The 20530-nt window shown below is 36.0% G+C and overlaps 3 protein-coding genes across 9 annotated transcripts in view; all 3 read left to right on the top strand.

Moving 5' to 3' along the window:
• LOC149160104 (S-type anion channel SLAH2-like) overlaps window positions 1-20530 on the top strand; it is a 208592-nt gene that overhangs the window by 100868 nt on the left and 87194 nt on the right. The gene's annotated exons all lie outside the window — the stretch shown is intronic.
• On the top strand, window positions 5457-13659 carry LOC149160105 (putative E3 ubiquitin-protein ligase ARI8). 6 transcript variants are annotated; one of them, XR_016261776.1, is made up of 5 exons: window positions 9934-11482; window positions 11625-11713; window positions 12673-12780; window positions 12910-12956; window positions 13309-13635. XR_016261776.1 is itself a non-coding variant. In XM_089436605.1 (3 exons), the coding sequence occupies exons 1-3, from the start codon at window positions 11426-11428 to the stop codon at window positions 12555-12557; spliced, it is 267 nt and encodes an 88-aa protein (XP_089292731.1). In that variant the 5' UTR covers window positions 9930-11425; the 3' UTR covers window positions 12558-12772. The 6 variants fall into 6 exon arrangements, 3 of the variants coding, with proteins under 3 accessions (XP_089292731.1, XP_089292732.1, XP_089292733.1); XR_016261777.1 differs by lacking the exons at window positions 9934-11482; window positions 12910-12956 and adding an exon at window positions 5457-5884; XR_016261775.1 differs by lacking the exon at window positions 12910-12956 and having other exon boundaries at window positions 9936-11482.
• LOC149160106 (serine/threonine-protein kinase AFC1-like) lies at window positions 5884-7857 on the top strand. Its single transcript, XM_089436604.1, has 3 exons — window positions 5884-6160; window positions 6279-6393; window positions 6614-7857. The coding sequence occupies exons 1-3, from the start codon at window positions 6044-6046 to the stop codon at window positions 6745-6747; spliced, it is 366 nt and encodes a 121-aa protein (XP_089292730.1). The 5' UTR covers window positions 5884-6043; the 3' UTR covers window positions 6748-7857.

The raw sequence follows: 20530 nt of genomic DNA, 5'->3' as shown, positions 1-20530 counted from the left end.
CGTACTTCGTCTTTGCAGCAACCGACACATTTGAAGGAGGCTCAGGGATTTTACCCTACACATAATCCATCACTTCCTTCTCTTCCAAGTTCAAATGAAGAGACATCTTCCATCCATGATAGTTAGATTTATCATGGAGCTTGTCTTCAGTCAGGAAGTAGGATGAAGAACCCATTGAGTCTTTTGTCCTTGTCCAACTATCTTTGATGACTTCTCTTTCACTCTTGCTTAGGCTTTGTCTTCACCTCAACTCAAATTCCATATTAATTTTAGGCAACAATGGTATGTTCTATGCTTTACAGCAATTTTACTTCAATTTCTTTATGAGCCCAATACCAATTTCAATTTAGCAATCACATAAACATGTAAGTAAAATGCTGATAGAACATAAACATAAACAATAGAAGACAAGCCAATACAAGAGGATACAAGATGTGGCACCAGCCAGGGACAAACCCGAATGTGGGGAAATCCTTGATCAAATCTTCTTTTAGACTTCAGTAGTTCAACGGAGAGAGATAGTACAATTTATAAATTCTGATAATTTATAACAGCAACAAAAGAGCCCTAACCAGAAAAGTCAATGTTGGTCAACAGGGCAGATTTCTTCCTTAATTAAGCTCGGTGAAACCTAGTCAACTTCGACCTCCAACATCAAGTCTAATCAGCCCAAAATAGTCCGAAAAAGTCCAGTCAAAATTGGTCAACAAAAGTCAACCCTATGGCCAGCCCTAGTACAGTTAACGCTGGTCAAACTGGAGGTCAGATTGCCTTGGTTCTTGTGCCCAGATCTGCAGCTTGAAAGGACATAATTCCTCCACCTAAAATTGCACCAAAATAGGTCAATTCTTGGTCAACATAGGCTAAAAACAACCTCTGAAATTTTTGTCAAACCTAGTCAACGCTGAAACAGAAAATGACTGTCCTTTCCTTTGCATGTGTGGAGAGAGAAGTTGCCCAGAAATCCGTACCCAATCAGATGAGGGGAGAGAGATGTGTGAAGATGAGTGATGTCCAAATGAGGATGAGGCATCATGTATTTATAGGCTAACGTTGAGGATGAATAGACGTGACTGTTGGGCTTTTGAGCCTACATGAGTTAGATGGCCAACCTTGATATTTTGTCCATAATCAAAATAAATTCATAACTTAATTTGTACATGTCATAATGGGATGACCTTTAGATCAATCCTACACCTATCGGAGAGAGGAATCCAAGAAAAATATCAGCTGTTATAAATAAGATGACTCATGTGGAGTTTGGCCCTAGTTTCCAATTTTAACAAAAATGCACATGTTAAAAGGTTATCTTTTCCTTCTCACCCTTGCCCTCCTATGGTATATACTACTACCTCCCCAATTTTTATGCCTTGAGGGTCCATAAGTTATCTTAGGAATAAATTATTGAGAACCAACACCACTAACTTTGTTATAATTGTGATGAGAATCTTTTTAAGGGGCATAAATGCAAATAATAAAAGTTCTTTCAAAAGGATGAGTCCCAACCTAGTCACCCCAAGGACTTTCTTGGGGAAGCTCACCACCATCTAGAAGTCAAGGACACGTCATCTCCTCTTCATGACAACCCCATCTCATAGCCACCTCAAGAGGAATCCTTAATTTTCACTCCATGCTTTATTAGGCTTGTCATCTACTCATACCTTGAAGTTTACGAGCTACATAAAAATAGGAAGGTGATTATTTAATTATAGTGGTAGTACCCACAATTATATTCATAGGTGAGTGGCAGAGGAAACCCATGGTTGTGTCCATGCAATGCATGGTTTTCAAATTGTGATAGACAATGGACTTAATGAAATGTGTTGGAAAATAAAAGAAGGTGAAACTTTAACTTGGGAAATATTAACTCAATTCAAACTTGTTTTTTATTAAAATGGGTAGTTGTGAAGTAGTACTTGGAATAGAATGATTATGGGCATTGAGAACAATTACCATGTAATTTTAAGAATTATATATGATCTTTAATAAAGGTGGAAATAAACATACCCTCAAAGGGCTTAAGTGTGGCTCCTTGGGGATTATAAATTCTTATCGTATGGAGAAACTATTGAAGAGCGAACACTTTAGCATTATTGAAAAATTCAATGCCACATAAATGATGCATAAGCCCCCCCTAGAAAGTTCACTCTGATTTACAATTGGCCATATCTAAACAACATGGATTTTAAATTCCACGTTGCTTACCCTCATTACATGGTGAGCATGACCATTTTCCCTCGATTCCAAGTCATCAACCATCAAATGTGCACCCACCTAGATGTCCTTTTTCCGAAAAGAATGAAATTGAAAAGATTTAGGAACTATTAATGCCAAAGTCATTCGACCAAGTATGAGCACTTACTGCTCCCCTATGCTCGTGGTATTAGATATGGGAGATAATTTATGTATGTGCCTTAATTTTCATGTTATCAAAGTGTTGACCATCAAAGAGAAATTTCTTATCCCCATTACTGATGATCTCTTGGACTAGCTTCATAGTGCTACATTCTTCACTAAATTAGATCTTTGGTCAAGATACTACTAGATACAAATGAAGGAGGTGAACTCTATTGGGCATGGAATCCCGCCACTGCATGTTTTGGGGCTCAAAGCCCAAGCTTTGAGTAATATTGTTGTAAAAACTCCGCGAATTGCGGGCGCGAAGCGCGAATTGTATGTTAGAGTCATAGGGTTGTCTGCCCTAAGTTTTGAATGTAGTGTCAGCCTACCAGATTGTATAAATAGAGTGAGGCTCTAAATTGTAAAGTAGTTAGGAATGAAGGAAGTAGAAAAACGGATGGAGTTAAGAAGATAGCGAGTATAGAGCAAGAGTCTAGTATCTTGGGTCGTAGTAGTAGGAAGAGGCTCTGCAGCTGAGTGTGCAGAGGCCTAGTAGAGTCCGCAGCTGAGTGCATAGACCCTTGCAACTTAGTGCGCGAGGTGGAGTCAAGTCTGTAACCAAGGAAGAAGAATAATAAAGAGAAGTTTTATCTGAATTTTGTGTATCCGTTCTTATGTTATTACATGTTTGATATCAAGTGCAATTATACTGTTTAATTATTGCGCACTTTTGTATGAATGGTGAATATTGTTAAGTATAAATGACAACATACAAATAAGATAAGTAATCAACTAATATCGGGTTTCTAGTAAGGATTTGGGTAATAATGTGGATCGAGCCCCGAGTAGCGCTGCGTGAAGGCAGAATCGTAGGCTGCGAGGTACTGATAGGTGCGTGTAGCGACGTGCATGCAGGGTCAAACCGTGGACCACCGAAAATCATTAGACATCTCTAGGGTGCGGAAACCTGGTTTTAGCACCCTCCCATACTACTTCGGGTGAGATCTCAGTCCGCGCTCTGTGGACTGTTGTCAAAAGGGCCAGTGATACCGGGATTTGTTTGGCTAAATCACCTCTGAACTTGGGTCAGGCCCCTATAAGCCGACAAACTCCCTAAGAAAACTTTCCACATGCATGAAAGCCATTATAAGTTTTTAGTGATGTTTTTCCATACGCTTCGTCCACCTTTTAGAGATTCAAGAACAATATTTTGTTGGTCCTCATGCAATTTTGTTCTTGTATTCTTTGATGATAACCTGATTGATAATAAAACCTAAAAAGCACATGTGGTGCATGTTGATAAAGCCCTCCAACTCCCCATGACCACTAATTGTTCCTTAAGTATTCCAAATGTACTTTCGGCATTTTAGAGGTTGAATAATTTAGACACATTATCAATTAGGATGTGGTACAAGTGGATCCCAAGAAAATTGAGGCGATGTAAGATTAGCCACTTGTGTGATTGATTTATTTCATAAAATTCTGAATCATAATTGAAGTGAGAACAATATAATATAATAAATTAATTTGTAGTTCTAATTACGCTGAAGGTGTTTATCCCTGCCGGATTTCGCTATGCAAAGATTGTTCACTCCAGAGAATCAAAATCCCTCATTTTCGTCCTCCTTCGTCGAGTAAGAAAATTACATGTGGAAATAGTTTTGCGCTTGTCCTCTTGCTTGATCACAGATGGTGGGCACGTTTTTGGTGGCCAAGTCATACCATGATCCTCTTCGTAGATGGGACTATACACGAGAACATTCTCCATTGTCTCATCAGAAGCTAATCCTCACCGAGAAGTAAGTAACAAAGGAGTGGAGCAATCGAGTGACAACAATGGAAGTGGATTTCAGAATAAAAAGAGATACGCGACCAATATTTTGAAGTTTTTTTCTTGGTGGCACTTCTATTGTGGCTTCTGCGACGACTGCTTAGGCTTCTTACGATATTCACTGATTTATGTCCGTGAATTCAACTCTTACAGTGTAGCCATCTTAATGGAAATGCATGAAGCTTTGTGTGACGAGGCAAAATGCATCAATATTTTCCATCTCTGTTTGTTACGGTATTCTTTAATTATTTCGCTGTTGAATTTGTACTCTTACGACGTTATTTCAAGTTATTTTAATGGAAAAGAATGAAACTTTGTATGAAGAGGCAAAATCCATAAATATTTTCTATTTAAACCCAAATCCCACTATATAGTGAACAATGCAGCTTCAAAGTCTAAAAAATAGTGCTATTATGATCAACACTAACAGAGTGAGGTTGAACAAGAAAACAATGCTATAGGCAACCAAGACTAAAAGCATGAGGTTCAATAAGCCTCAAATCTTTTAAAGAATGCCTTTGAACAAGAAAACAATGCTATAGGCAACCAAGACTAAAAGCATGAGGTTCAATAAGCCTCAAATCTTTTAAAGAATGCCTTAGAGTTTCGTTTCGACAACTTCTTGCGAGGAAGGGAGATCAGAAAGAAAGGGCGCGCAGCTGCGCGTTTGATTGGGGATTTTAGGAACTCCATAAAGTATTGTCAAGTGTTCGCAGAAATTTGTATCATGGGTTTGAAGGTCCATTCATGATATGGATTTCGTCACAACCGACACTTCAATTTTTTGCCGTGTGAATCTGTTCTTGCCTTGTTGAGATTTGGACATTACTTTGCACCTCTTGGTGCTATTGCTAGTTATAATTAGAGTGGAATGAAAGGTTTGAATATATTAATATGATAAATTAATTTAAATGTTACAATTTTAATTCAATTTATTTTAAGTATATCTAACTTATTGTAATTTTTTTTTATTATAAATACATATAAAAGAGGATAAATAATATCAACATAATTTTAATGTGTGTTAAGATCATTAGATACCATATATTTAATAATAAATTATCTATATCTATTGTTAAGGAATTATATAATTACAATGTATTTGTTGATATAAATTAAATGACTACTAAACGCACATAGACATTAATTCATAGTAGGTATAAAGACACTTACTCATGATATGTATCTTGTATTGTTAAAATTTAAAAAAAATATATAAAAATGAGCTAAATTTTAAATTTATTTTTAGGCCGATAGGCCTTCCTTTGGAACAGACTCTTTCGTCGTTCCTTTGGCTCTCCTGCTGACACCTGGCATCGGATTCTGAATGGGTCTTCTCTTCCTCGTACTGACACGTCGCATCGATTTCTGAATGCCATAACCAGGGGTTTTCCGCATCGGATTCTGAATGCCATAACCAGGGGTTTTCCAGTCTCCTGCAGCTACCGTCAGAATAGGGCGGGACAGTTCTGCGAGGGAGTGGTTCTGCGAGGGAATGGCGGGTCGTGTTAACTTCCTGCACTTATCTTCCACCTTGAACCTGTTGACGGTTTGTTTTCCAGATTGTTCGACTGCACTTATCTTCCACCTTGAACCTGTTCACGGTTTGTTTTTCACTTTGTTCGACAGCCTCACGCCCTGAAGACAGTCCTCAGATTTTGCAAGCGCAAGGATTAGCTGCAAGTTTAGCCGTGACAGAGGTGATCGCTCCAGGCAAGTTTTCAAACCTATTCTTGATATGAAGGTGCTTATTATGTCTTCACAAATTCTCAGTTCTTCATGGACGTGTTTCTTCTTCTCTGTCCCGCTGTCTTTCATAACTTGTAACGCCAGGGTAATTCTTTTAGTAGTAAGTCAGCAAATTCCGAGTAAATGAGTGTACGCCCGTTCTTTAGTCAGTTGAAACGGTTCCCTGAGATGTATGCCCTTTCCCAATACAGCTGTGTGCAGATACGCGAATGGTTTGACTACCGGAATCACACTTGCATAGTCAGTATTCTGTAGTAGTTTATATCTCCGTTTATTTTTTTCCTTAGCGCCCAAGGCTATTCTCTGTTATGTATATGGTTGTTAGTGTGTTTAAGATTGTTGATGGATGCAAAAACAGGTCTTTGAGAAGCTTGGCCCAAGCTTATATGATTTCCTACGCAAAAACGGTTACAGCCCATTTCCCATTGATCTTGTACGGGAGGTTGGAAGGCAACTGTTGGAATCTGTAGCATGTGTGTAGACGATACTCGCACTTATATCTTTGCATTTGCAGTGCGAGGGCTTAAACATATAGTTTAATGTTATAGTGAATGACTGTCTGCTGCTATTAACTAGATTGCTTAGTTGGTCATGATATATCACAATTTATAACAGTGGACTGGGCCTTTACAAGGGCACTAACAACATTATCCAGGATTTTCTTCTCCTAATATTACCAATGATCTGTGGCAGATATGCATGAGTTGAAACTCATTCACACGGATTTAAAGCCTGAAAATACACTTTTTGTTTCTTCAGATTCTGTGAAGGTTCCAGATTGCAAGGTTAGATTGCTGGTGTGTTGTTTGCGATTGAGATTGCAATAGTTGGCATAATAATATCATTTAGTTTCAGCTGATTTTTCGCTGATATTAGGACCGGTTTCGGCGTTTTTCAGTGGATTGATGTAGTTTCAAGGTCAGAGTCTGTGTTTACAGGGGACTGAGTTTCTTTCTGGGGTCACGTCCTACAAGTTATTGTGTTTTCCCTCACCCATGAATGAGTTTCGCGTTCAAATTCTTCTCATTGGCTCATAAATGTTCTTGTACAGAAGGATGTCCCTCATTGATTCTTCGAGATGATCTTTTTGTTATCTGCTCTTTTCAGTTATGATGATCTTTGCATGATGCCTTTCACCTTTAGATTTATTTCATGTTTCAATTCATGTATTCATGTGCTTTTGCCTTGCTTATTGATCCATTTGAAATGGTGCTTCCATTGACAGGTGGTCTGCTTCTCCTATACTGATACTTACAGTTGTGTGAATTTGTTATTTTATATCAAACATCCAACTTCCACTATAGTATCTGTTCACTGTGCATGATTTCTGTTATTTTCATGGTCTTCTCATGGGGTTGGAATAACAATCAGTTGATCTTCATGAATTCATTTCTGTTTTCTCATTTAAACTCTTTAGTTCATTTGCCTGTATTGTTTCATGAATATGAACAATTTCTATTTACAAATGTTCTCTCTTCTACGAAAGGGTGCAGTTGGAAAGCCATGTCCTGAGGCATGAATGCGTAGCTTTATCCCCAAAGGTTGAATGCTTAATACAAGTTATATTCTTTGTTGAATCCCATATTCAAATCCCAAGGGATACACTGAGGATATAATCAATGTAGCCCCCTAAATGATTAACTTCCAGTCACAGTTACTGAGGGTAAACTCTGATCTGTCTAGCAAAATAGCAGGTACCAGTTCACATAATGCCAAGTGTATCTAGGGGTTCAACAGGTTATGTAGTTTGCTTGGCATATATGTTGCCCATGCAATTATTAATGTGCAGATGCACAGTGATCAGGATACAAAATCTGAGTAGGCTCCTATCTATGTGTCAACAGTATCTGGGATTTTGTTAATTTATGTTGGAAATCATCATTGCAGCTGCAATGATATCCTCTGTGACTTTTGGGGACTCAAGGAGCAGTGTTGAACTAGCTGCCCAGTGATACCATTCCACACCACGAGAGATTAATTTTGAAAGCACTTGATTGGAAAAAAAATAACAATTTCAAAGCTATTGATTGAAAACTCTGGATTGGATTATAGAAAGAGGCACAGAAATGGACTAAAAACATAGCACAAAATCCCCAGGACAGGGAGCTGCCGCCTCCTAACCAACATTTTTTCAGTATCAAAACCACCTGAGAATATGCTTCCATTACCTAACAATGCCAAAACAGAGACATAGACATGAAATCATCTCGATTTTTGAACAGAAGCATTTACATCTCTCTCTATATATATGAATATATATAAAGATTTATAACACCATTGAACATTTAGTACAGTTTCCATCCCTTCTGCAAAGTTGCATACCAGTGACAACAATGGCCTTCACATCATTTCTCCTCATTGCTTTGTCATATTTTTCTTTTATTGCTTTGTCATATTTTTCTTTCAAGCCTGCAAGAATTGTAAATAAAACCAATTGAATGGTTACTACAGATATTAATTTAAATGGTAACACATATGCTAATGCATTACTTACACCCACATATCAACACACAAATGCGTATGTCATTAAGCCTTCTCTTTCAATGAACATAAAATTATGACGTAGTCAACTACTTACTAGACAGTAATATGATGAATTTGGTAAGGTTGACCTATGATTTCGAATTGGTATGTGCAAATTAGTAGGCCTTGTAGGATTGGTTTGCATTTTATAATCATTTTAATTTGACCTTATCTGTCCTATCCTCATATGGCAGAGCTGATATCAGTTTGTCTTTACTGCTGAAGCATTTCTCAGTTTCAATTTGCCTACTGGTTTCTCCTCATTGCTTTGTCATATTTTTCTTTCATTGCTTTGTCATATTTTTCTTTCAAGCCTGCAAGAATTGTAAATAAAACCAATTGAATGGTTACTACAGATATTAATTTAAATGGTAACACAAATGCTAATGCATTACTTACACCCAGATATCAACACACAAATGCGTATGTCATTAAGCCTTCTCTTTCAATGAACATAAAATTATGACGTAGTCAACTACTTACTAGACAGTAATATGATGAATTTGGTAAGGTTGACCTATGATTTCGAATTGGTATGTGCAAATTAGTAGGCCTTGGAGGATTGGTTTGCATTTTATAATCATTTTAATTTGACCTTATCTGTCCTATCCTCATATGGCAGAGCTGATATCAGTTTGCTTTGGGAAAAAGCCATGATGCCCTTTATTTCCAGCCACAGCACAGTTTCTTTACTGCTGAAGCATTTCTCAGTTTCAATTTGCCTACTGGTGCATGTGATGCTGTTTGCAAGGCATAGGAAAATAAACCTTTTCTGCCACTCCCATGCCATTGCTGACTTGTTGTGGCCCAGCAACAACAGCAACATCAAATAAACCAACAACAACAACTGCAGGGATCTGCAGCACAACAACCCATAAGCTGGATTCCTAAGGTGATCGATATCTCAGATGTAAAATGAGACCAGAAAGCATGCAAAAATGGGGATTAAAAAAAATGTCACGCAATGGTTTCAAAAACATCAAAAAATGCTGTTGGAGTCTAGATGTTGAGGCTCCTAAGTCTGTTGCAGACTCAGCAAATACTCTCAAGAACTCCCATATGAGAGCAGTCAGACCTGATTCAGGTCTGACCCGAGTTTCAGCAAAAGAATTGAAAGTTGGGAAAAAAGCGCAAAGGGGAAAAGAGTCCTGTACACAGAAGATCTCCAAGTCACTTGAATGGCTTCATTAACCTCAGTTACCAGTTAGCACCCCACTCAAAGCACTGAACCCCTAGATACACTTGGCATCATGTGAACTGGTACCTGCTATTTTATTAGCCAGATCAGAGTTTACCCTCAGTAACTGTGACTGGAAGTTAATCATTTAGGGGGCTACATTGATTATATCCTCATTTTATCCCTTGGGATTTGAATATGGGATTCAACAAAGAATATAACTTGTATTAAGCATTCAACCTTTGGGGATAAAGCTACGAATTCATGCCTCAGGACATATAGAAATTGTTCATATTCATGAAACAATGAAGGCAAATGAACTAAAGAGTTTAACCCAAGCTTTCAGTGCTTTGAGTGGGGTGCTAACTACTAACTTAGGTTAATGAAGCCATTCAAGTGACTTGGAGATCTTCTGTGTACATCATCCATAGAGAGATTATTATACGCATATGAGGACGCTTCAAACCATTCTGTGGGTTTTCACAGGTTATGTAGCTTGCCTGGCATATATGTTGCCCATGCAATTATTAATGTGCAGATGCACAGTGATCAGGATACAAAATCTGAGTAGGCTCGTATCTATGTCTCAACATTATCTGGGATTTTGTTTGTTTATGTTGGAAATCATACCCTGTGCTGAAAGAGCTCACTTTATTCTAGCAATAGCAGCTTTTTAGCCCATTCTCGCCCTTGTAACACACATGTCGCTGTTTTTTACTTGCCAAAAGTTCCAGATGGCATAAAATGTACCAACAGTAACAAATAAATGGCACTCCTGGCTTCCTCTCTTACTAACCTGCAGTGATGAAGAGCATAGATGTCAGAAAGTAGTACATTTGAAGAGCTAATAAAGGTTATATTCCAGCCCAACGGTCCTGTAAGGTTCAATTGCTACATGGTATGAAGTTGAAGTTATTCTTTGTGTACCGTATAAGGCATCCTTTAAATATCAACGTTTCCTTCACAAAATATATGTTTCCCCTCTTCTTCAATTAACAAAGGCCCCGCAACCTCCTCTTCTCATCAAGCATGTGCAATATTTATGTCTTCATCAAATCACACAGGCATCTGTCGGAAGCATACAATAAACTGCTGTTAGAGCATGTGAGCAAAGCATTTCCCTATTCTTCAGAGATGTAGTTGTCTTCTGCCTTGGCTGGACTGTATCTAGGGTTTCATTTAGTCATCATTTAAAGATGCATTAGTCTCTCGGAGGCTGTCGAAATCCAGGATCTCTTCTCCAACTGGGATGTATGCTCAATACTTGCCCATACCTTTGCCATATCTTTTTTAATGTTTTGGATTTGCTTCCTTCACCCACATGTGGTTGTTCTTGCATGTTTTGATGTTTTCTTGGCATTCTGATGGGGTTCATTTTCACTTCCCTGTGCCAATCATTCTCAGGATGCTATCTATTTCTTTAGGTGGTTGATTACCTCCTCAAAGCACTTCACTAATACAAACTACCCCTGTTTCATGTTGGATGATATCCTTCCTGTCCACACACACAATAGAAACAAATTTCTAAAAATGCAAAGTGCGGTAGATAAGATGATACTTTTTTTAACAGATATCTAAATCTAGCTTTTAAATCTCAAGGAAGTAAAAGTTCACACCTCATTTGGGTTCATTGTTTCAATATTATTTCTATGAACCCTTCTAAAGCATCAAGTGCTTCAATCGAAATGTTCACGTACCCCCTAAAGTGAATAATCTACCTTCCCCTTCTTCATCAACAAAAAAAAACTCTGCTTCGTCATCCTCTGCAACCAGGCTTTGGCTGTGAGTATGGTGTGGACTTTGTTATGGGAAGTGGCCCTTATGATGTTAGCTGCAAATGCACACATAACTTTTGCTGGAATGTAGGTTTCTTTTATCCCGTTTTTTTTTTTTGATAATTTTGGTGACAAACCTTTGTTTTCTATCAAAGTTGCTTTTGTTATAGTTAAATTTACTTACATGAAAGCAAACACATATACTGATTTTTGATTGAATTAAATACAGTGCTGTGAGGAAGCTCACCGCCCAGTAGACTGTGAAACAGTTGAAAAGTGGATCTTGAAGAACAGTGCAGAATCAGAGAACATGAACTGGTAAGTAAAGGATATTTAATGGTAGTTGTCTTTTGTTCCTGTCTTGTCCATTCGCTTCTCATTTCTGGCGTCAGCACTATGATTTCTGATTCTATTTATGTCATGTTTTATTGGCCTCTGGAAACCTGTGCTTTTTGGCATTGTATATGTTGAATTATGTGTCTGAAAGAGATTTTTTTTTTATTGAACTAGGATCATTCAGATGTTTCCATTGCCTGAGTTAAATAATTGACTACCTTCCTGGCTGATTGGGGTCATTTAGGATTATTTACATTGCTGCTAGGTCTTGTATATTTTTCTCATGTGACTGCCTGCAAGATACTTATGAGTGGTTTCCCAGAGGAAAAATCTATTGAGGTGAGCATGAACCATTCATATGTATTTACAGAGAAGTTGACTGCTAGTATCAACTGTTACACTTACCCAGATTATTTATTGCTTGCTTAGAAAAATATTTATTCTATTTGGATTGGAAGTAAGCAATTACATTCCCAGATTACTATAATTGGATTAGAAGGTGTTCTTACTCACGTGCCCTCTTTTAGTTTTGCTTACTCACATGCCCTCTTTTAGTTTCGCTTATTTCTCTGAAATATGTATGTTTTTAGTTCTTTATTTAGACTGATACTCCTGATTGGTTATGCAAGTAAGCTTGTCTTTTGTTTGATAACTTGTCTTGTTCTTATTACAAGATTTTTTTTTAAAAGCATGGTGTTTCCTTAGGATATTGGCAAATTCAAAGCCTTGCCCAAAGTGTAAACGACCAATTCCTCTTTTAGTTTTGCTTACGCACATATTCTCTCTTTTAGTTTTGCTTATTTCTCTGAAATATGTATGTTTTTAGTTCTTTATTTAGACTCATACTCCTGATTGGTTATGCAAGTAAGCTTGTCTTTTGTTTGATAACTTGTCTTGTTCTTATCACAAGTTTTTTTTCTAAAAGCATGGTGTTTTCTCAGGATATTGGCAAATTCAAAGCCTTGACCAAAGTGTAAACGGCCAATTGAGAAAAATCAAGGCTGTATGCATATTACTTGTACACCTCCATGTAAATTCGAATTTTGCTGGTAAGTAAATGCTGAAGCATTTTTGGCATTAGAAGCTTTTGTTAATCATATTTTGTTCTTTTTCATCTATCATGTTTTGGAAATAATTATGAAATTACTCACGTTGTCTCATATTGGGACCCTTGTCAGATTTTGGTCTCTCATACTGTCTGCCCCACTAATTGATATTTTTGCTGGTACTAAAATTTAACATACCCACATGTGTTTTCCAATACCTTTCTTTATCCCAAATAGTGTGGGTTTCAGTGCCAATAGAGTAGATTAAGTTCCATCATGGTTTCATCTATTTATTGCCACTTTCTAGTACATTTTGGTAATGAATTCATTTATTGATGAGTAAGAAATAACCAGATGAAAACCTTGTTTTCCCTATTCGTAAAGTTCTAAGGTAATTAAAAGGAGATACTTGTTAGGTTTCTTAAATTTAATGTGGCAACATTTAGTCACTTAGTTTTATTCAGAGTTTGCAGATGATCGGTAATTTATTATGCATGGCTGATTGGTACTTCCTTTTCCCCTTCTTTGCAGGGGAAAGCTACAGATCTATACTGTCTATGGCTTCCACAGTGCAACCATGGGGGCAACAATTTCTCCTTACCCGGGAAGTGAACCAGGTCATTCTTGTGGCCATGTTTCCTCTTAGTCGCCAGGCTTCTCCATCGCTTACCTCGCATTTTCTCGTTCCTTTACACAGGGCAATTAAAACAAAAAGTAGATTCTTTGGTTCAAATTTCTTTGGAGATTTGATCAAACATTGAAATTTCAGAAGTTGGGTTTATTGTGCATATGAAATGGCATGTGTTCATGCTTTTGAAATTTTACTCAGAGAAAAGAAAAGATGGATTTAGTATTGCATATGAATGAGATGTATTCTTCGTATATGCTTGGTCATCTATAGAGGTTTCTTGATTTTGGGTAATTAACTTAACCTCTTGATTTTGTCTAAAATGAAATAAGGCATTCAATGTGTTCCTGAAAAGTAATTGCATAATGCTCCAGTCCAAGAAAACAAGGTTTTCCACAAACCAATTAACTCTTCTAGAAAAGTTCAACAATTCCAATTTAATAATCCTATCGGCCTCTCTTTGTACCTTTTGGGACAATTGCTAGTAAATAATTACTATTAATAATTATTAAAAAAATTAATATATGAGTTAAACATGTATTGTATTTAAAAATGATGTAACTAGCTTATCTATATAAATTAAATGGCTAGTAAATACAAATAGACATCAAAACAATTATTTCATGATACATCTCACATTGCCAAGATTAGAAATAAAAATAAAAATAAACTAAATTTTAGAGAAAAATTAAATTAAAGGTAGTCTAGCTTTTCAAAGTCTAGAAACTGTGGTTTGTCATAAAAGGACTGCAACCTTGGCCTATCAACCAAAGTTATCAGGAAATGATCATAGACTAATATGAAAACTTTATGGCTTTTTGGGTTGAGGAGGAAATTCCTCCAATATTTGCATGACTTCCCTTAAGTTGATCAACTTTTCTCCATCTTCTTGGACAAAGTCCTTAATTCTCGTGTGCCTTGTTTTTCCATCTTTCTTGACCATATGGGGGGTATCTTTGAAAGATTACATACGAACTCCTTAATGGGGATTTGGAGAACTTGAACCCTATTGAGCATTATCTGTTTGAAGGTCTTGCATGGGTTGCAAATATTTATTGAGGCAAACCTTTAGCAGAGCAATCATGCATGGAACATCTAGATCCATGTCTTCTAGGAGGTCATTAGTCTGATCCTCTTTCATTATTGAGCTAGTTGGCTCCTTGGGTAGATAATTTTGTAGATTGCCTTCTAAATTCTTTTTCTCAGGCTTTGTTGGTGGCGAAAAAGACTTGGTAATACCTCCAACAAGTGATTGGGGGACTCATTGATTAGCTTTTTGTGTCCATGTCTCATCCAGAAAGGAGAGAGATGTGAACCTATTCCCAAACATGGGTTATGACTAGAATTTGTGGCTCCCCGAGGTCATAATTCCTTGTCCTTTGGGGGGATTTTCCAAAACCCTCTTGCTCTTTATAAGTTGATTTATCTGTTGGTAAATCCTTTGCAATCATAGGACAATATCTATAAAGATTTCCATATTCATGACAACACTTCATCTAAATGGGACATTTTCATAATTCAATGTTTGTTGCCAAAGATTATCCTGATAATAACTGTCTATTGAAGCTAGAAGAGGTTACAAAAAATTCATATAGACACAAATCCTTGAATAGGATGTGTATCTCTCTCTATCAGTTGCCCCAAAAACCTTAAGGATTTCTTTCTCTCAATATTTCTTTGGAAGAGAAAAGAGTGGAACGCATATTGGGGTAGCAATGAAATCTTCCTTCTTAGGATTGTACCACTCTTTCCAAATAGCCCAACATTATTAGAAAAGTAATAATAATAATAAGGTCACGACCAAGACAGACACCAAATTGGTGTATGAGACCCCCTTGTTTCTGGGACAAGGGACGCATCTCCGCACAATGATTTGACTACTAAATTCTATGAAGGCATACATACTACCCCCTCTGGCTTTGAACTTGTGGCCTCTTAGGAGGAAATACATGCTCTTAACCATAAGGCCGTTCTTCAAAAACCCTCATTCTATCTTTCAAGTTAGAAAAAAATACTATGAAAAACCCTTTTTCTCCTAGTTCTAGATCTATTTGTCCCTTGATGTTCTATTTATTTTAGAGACTTTTTAGAGGGCCATAATTTGACGAAACTTATAGATCAAAGCATGATTTGGCATATATTGACATAATTTGAAATCATGTTAGATCTGAGCTCATACTTTGGATCTTGCATTGCTTTTAGCAGGAAATGCCCTTGAATTTTAATTTGCCAGAATGCTGCAAGCAATGGTTTCTCTAAGTGACGAAAATTTCCATTACCTCCAACTGAGCTTTGAAAAGGATGCAAATGATGAGGAATTTGGGAGAGATTGCAACATAGGATGCAAATTATGAGAACTTTGGGAGAGATTGCAACATTCTTATGAACTCTCCCAAAACTAGCCATGAAAGACTATACAGAAGAAACCCTTTACTAAAAATTAAATTATTATTACTATTATTACTTATGAAAACAATTAACATATAAGTTAAACATTTATACATTAAAAAAGTATGTAACAAGATTCTTAACCATGAAGATTCACCCCACTTTATCATGAAGATTCTTTATTTGTAAGTACGATTTGTTATAAAACCATGGGCCAATATTATGGATTACTAATACCACATGCTAAAAGAATCACAACTCATGTTCATATGACACAAGTTCAAATAATTATCAACCTTTAACAAGTAAAACATAGTAAAACAACAATAACAAATAAGATTTCAATGTCATAAATAAGTTCACTATCATAGATAAAAGCCTAATGGAAATTGAATTTGACTCTTGTGGATATGGCAATTTTTTTAACTAAATTAAAAATCATTGAGATAAATTTAAACCCTTTATTCCTAACTATTATTAAAATATCTCAATACTTATTATCCACTTAATAATTATTGGTAATTAAATTAAAATTTTATAATTACTATTACAAAACAAATACACAATGTGTAAATTCTAATCTATTTTATTGTTATAAAATATTATATTTTTTTATTAAAGTAATATACATGACAATGCATGCCTCTACATGTTTTTGTTTTGTTTTGTTTTAATCTTCAACGGGTTATAGTTTCCTTGGGTTCAATTTTTTTTTTTTTTTTTCCTTCAATAGGTTATAGCTTCTCTTAGTTTTCAGTTTTGACGACTTTTTAAATTTTTGTCTGTGATATATACATGATAGTCACTACATTTTGGTATGAAGTGTTGTTATGGTTTACTCTATTTTGGTATTTTTGCTTGCTATTGGAGATGTATTTACGCAACTCAGCTTCTGGGTGGAATGTTTGTACCTTTTGATAAGCTTACTTATTTTGCATATGCCTGCGTTTCTTCATGAATACACTCCTAAAGTGTATATACAAAATGTAGTCTTTATAATTTAATTATGAATGAAATTACATTTCTTTTTCTTCCTTAAAAAAAGGAAATATACATTTTATTTATTTATTGGTTTAACCCATAAAAGTTTTGAACTTTGAATTTCATGGTTTACAAAATACTTCTTAACACAATGATTGACAATTAAACTTCACCAATAAACTAAAATATGCATATATTATAAAATAATATTTTATAAATATTTGTAAATAATATTTTGATATTATATTTTCCAATAATTTATATCAATATCAAATTTCATTTCATAACAATTTTTATATCGTACTAACACAACCACACTAAAAATATTAATGTGGTTGATATAGCACAAGACTTCATTTATATTTACCATTGATAAGTATGTAACAATAGAAATAATAATACAAAAAAAAACTATTACAATAAAAATATTATTATCATCATTATAACTAATAATAATTATTTCTATATAGTAAAATTTAATATTGCATATGATTTATTATTATTTAATTTTAAATTATGTGATATAAATATCCTATAAGAGACAAACTTTTATATATATATATATATATATATATATGAGAAAAACTTAGCATTAGCTACTAGTAAATCATTGAGGTCTATGACTTGTTCTCCTCTCCATAAATCAAGTCACAACAATAGATTTGAACCTTAGATCTCTCAATAAACTAATTTATATGTATATAGATATGTATTTAAGAAAAATTTAATAGTAGTTACTAGTAATCTTTGAAGTCTATGACTTGTTCTCCTCTCCATAAACCAATTCACAACAATAGATTTGAACCTTGGATCTCTCAATTTTTGTCAACTCACATTACTTTAATCAACAATTAAATTACCTATAAAACAAATATATAATTTTTATTATATTATAATTATTATATTTATAAAATAAATGAATAAATTAAAAATTTAAATATATTATAATTATTATATCAATAACCCGGATGCGGGTGAAATCCAAGAACATTAATGGTAATCCAACAGACCACCGACGCTTGAACCTGCCAGACGGTGGGTAGCGCTCTGTTCCAGGCTCCCCTGAGACGAATGCAGGCCAGCCTGCACGTAGCATTAAATGGCCCCTCAGGCCAAGATTCGAACGCAGTTGGAAATAATATGGAGCCTCGTGAACCCTCTGTTTATCCTCCTTCCCTCAACATCTGTTCGCCTCAGGTTGGAAATTCTCGCAACAGAACTACCACGGGGAGCTGATGTTGGCTTCTTTAGTGTATTGACCTCGGAAATGGGCTCCATTACTCCCATTCCAGGCACTGCCCTCTGAATCCTGCACATGAGTCCTCTGTTCACAACCTGTTCTCCTTCCAGGCCTCTTGTCCAACTGAATTGCAGTCCAACCACCTTGATATGTTTCGCCATCACATGAGGAGTCGCAGAGAAGGCACCCGCAGTGGCAGCGCTCGCCCACAAGCAGCACAGAGCTCTATTCCCGCCTCTCCCCCTCATTCCCATGAGAATTCGCCTCCTCCCAGTTTGCCTCACAGACAATTTCCCCATACGCGCAGTGGACGGGAGCAAGGGTTGGTCCCAATGGCTGCGCACAGTGATTTCTGGCTCCACACTGCAATTTCTCCTCTGCATCCCAGCGCTGTCCCTCACTCGACCCAGTTCAGGTTCCAGAGTAGCCTGAACAGGCCCATCATTACAACCAATGTGACCATAGTTTTCTCTGAAGAAAATGAGCAGAATAGTGCTCAGGCAAGAAATTCTGAAGCGCCATCTCAAGAGGAGAGAACTCAGGGAGTGGGTCGTGGTTATGAGAAATGCCCGAAGGATGATAGCAGGGGAGTAAGGCATGGCCATCTGCATGGTGAAGGAATTCGTGTTGGTGACATTCATCAAATTGGTGGTAGCTTAGCCGAAGCTTCAATTACGATGGATTTAGCTGCCAGTTCGAGCGGCACCCAACATGCAAGGGAGCCTCCATATGGCGCAGCGGAAGGCGATGTGGCGGAGGAGGATGAAGGCTGGGACTGGTACGCTTGCCTCATTGTCGAGGAGACACCTGACCAGGATGATAACAAATGACACCACGTGGCATCCGTTGCCACCCATGCGCCAACTCAGACTTCTGATGCTGACGGGTTTGGTCCATTTACTTGTTGTTTTTGCTGTTTGTATGAACGATAAGCGGGTTTGTCATTTTGCAGTCACATCAGGTGGTGCTGTGTTGAATCTTCTTCTGGTTTTTGCCTTAAAACATGGGTCCAGGTCTTATGCATGGTTTTCCTTTAGTAACGGTCTTGGGATATATGTATGGTCTTTTTGCCATGTCAAACTGGTTTCCCCAAATCTGGGGCAGTTTAGACCTTCTTGATGAACTTCAGTGACAACGGTTGAGGCGGGGCCTCTTTGTAATTATATTTTTGTTTTTATTAATAGAATTAGTCTTACATAGAAAAAAAATTATCATATTAATAAAATAAATTAATGAATAATTCCGGTGGAAAAAGTAAAATAAATTGATGAATAATTCTTGGAGAAAAACAAATAAAATTATTTTTTGGAAAAAATAAAATAAATTGATAAATAATTCTTGGAGAAAAAATAAAATAAATTATTTTTCAAAAAAAAAAAAATTATACTTCGAGAAAAAATAATATAAATTATTTTTCGAGAAAAAATAAAATGAATTAATAAATTAAAAATTTAACTATATTAGTCCAATATAACCTAGCAAAATTGTAAAAAATAGTTCAAATGGTGAGGAATTACGATAACATCATCGATAATGATTTTCCCCATCTCAGATTATATTCATATATTTATATGATATTTAAGTTTTAATATTATCCAGCTTTTTCCTTACTAAAAAAACATCATCGATAATGAGGCGTAATGCCTGAGTTTGATAGGTTTTGCCACCTTCAGAAAAAAAAAAATGCCATGTAATAGGTACTTTTTTTTTTTTTTTTAATTTCAGCTTTTAACTAAAATAGCATGCTCCAAGAAAGACCAACATCCAAACAATCCATGAAAAAGACACGGTAAGGAGAAGCTAACGCTAACCAACACTATAAATGACGAGCCCAAATTCTAACGAGGTCTAGGTCTGTATAGGGTATAATAAACATGTTTAATAAAGTGTTAAGCAACCGTTAAGATGGTTAAGCAAAATCCCCGCAATTTACAGCTGCCCAATATAAAAAGCAAGAGAGGTTCTCTACGCCATGTGCATAATTTTCTTACGTGTCTGGCTGATTTGCAAAGTCAAACACGGCATGGTGACAATTAAAGTGCCTAATACGCCATGTCTGAGGCTTTGTCAAGTTGTAAGTTGTCCACCGACAGGACAAATTTGCTGGGAGAGCAAAATCGGTTGGAATATGGTGTCTTTTTTTTATTTTTATTTTATAAATGTTTGACTTTTGTTTTGATGGAAATAAATTTAATACCATAAAAATTTATAAATATCTGAATTTTAAATACTGAAATTTCCAAAATAATTTATAAATATTTAAATTTTAAACACTGAAATTTCCAAAATAATTTAAAGAATTTTACCAAAAATCTAACCAAATTTTGTATTATTTTGAGAACAAATTTAGTTACGGGATTATTGGAAGGTTGGGCCAGCTAATCATCAATTTGAATTGGAAAAAAGATTGAATTACAAAAAAACTAAAAACAAAAGACTAATTTCTCTAAAATCCGGGCAGTAATTCATTGAAATGACAAGTTTTATGGGTAACCTTTGTACAATAAAAGTACCCT

The sequence above is a fragment of the Pinus tabuliformis genome, chromosome 5_2 (genome assembly GCF_031772625.1).
Source record: "Pinus tabuliformis cultivar Carrire ecotype Pingquan chromosome 5_2, CPIR1, whole genome shotgun sequence".
Lineage (NCBI taxonomy): Eukaryota > Viridiplantae > Streptophyta > Pinopsida > Pinales > Pinaceae > Pinus > Pinus tabuliformis.
The sequence above is the reverse complement of the archived record's forward strand: the minus strand, read 5'-3'. Positions and strand labels throughout refer to the sequence as shown.

Excerpts from the sequence above, each read along its gene's own strand:
- LOC149160106 (XM_089436604.1), top strand. The coding sequence starts at position 6,044 with ATGAGTGTACGCCCGTTCTTTAGTCAGTTGAAACGGTTCCCTGAGATG. Across the intron at positions 6,161-6,278 it reads ACCGGAATCACACTTGCATA|GTCTTTGAGAAGCTTGGCCC; the intron begins GTCAGTATTCTG and ends ATGCAAAAACAG. Across the intron at positions 6,394-6,613 it reads ACTGTTGGAATCTGTAGCAT|ATATGCATGAGTTGAAACTC; the intron begins GTGTGTAGACGA and ends GATCTGTGGCAG.
- LOC149160105 (XM_089436605.1), top strand. The coding sequence starts at position 11,426 with ATGGGAAGTGGCCCTTATGATGTTAGCTGCAAATGCACACATAACTTT. Across the intron at positions 11,483-11,624 it reads CACATAACTTTTGCTGGAAT|TGCTGTGAGGAAGCTCACCG; the intron begins GTAGGTTTCTTT and ends AATTAAATACAG. Across the intron at positions 11,714-12,436 it reads GAATCAGAGAACATGAACTG|GATATTGGCAAATTCAAAGC; the intron begins GTAAGTAAAGGA and ends GTGTTTCCTTAG.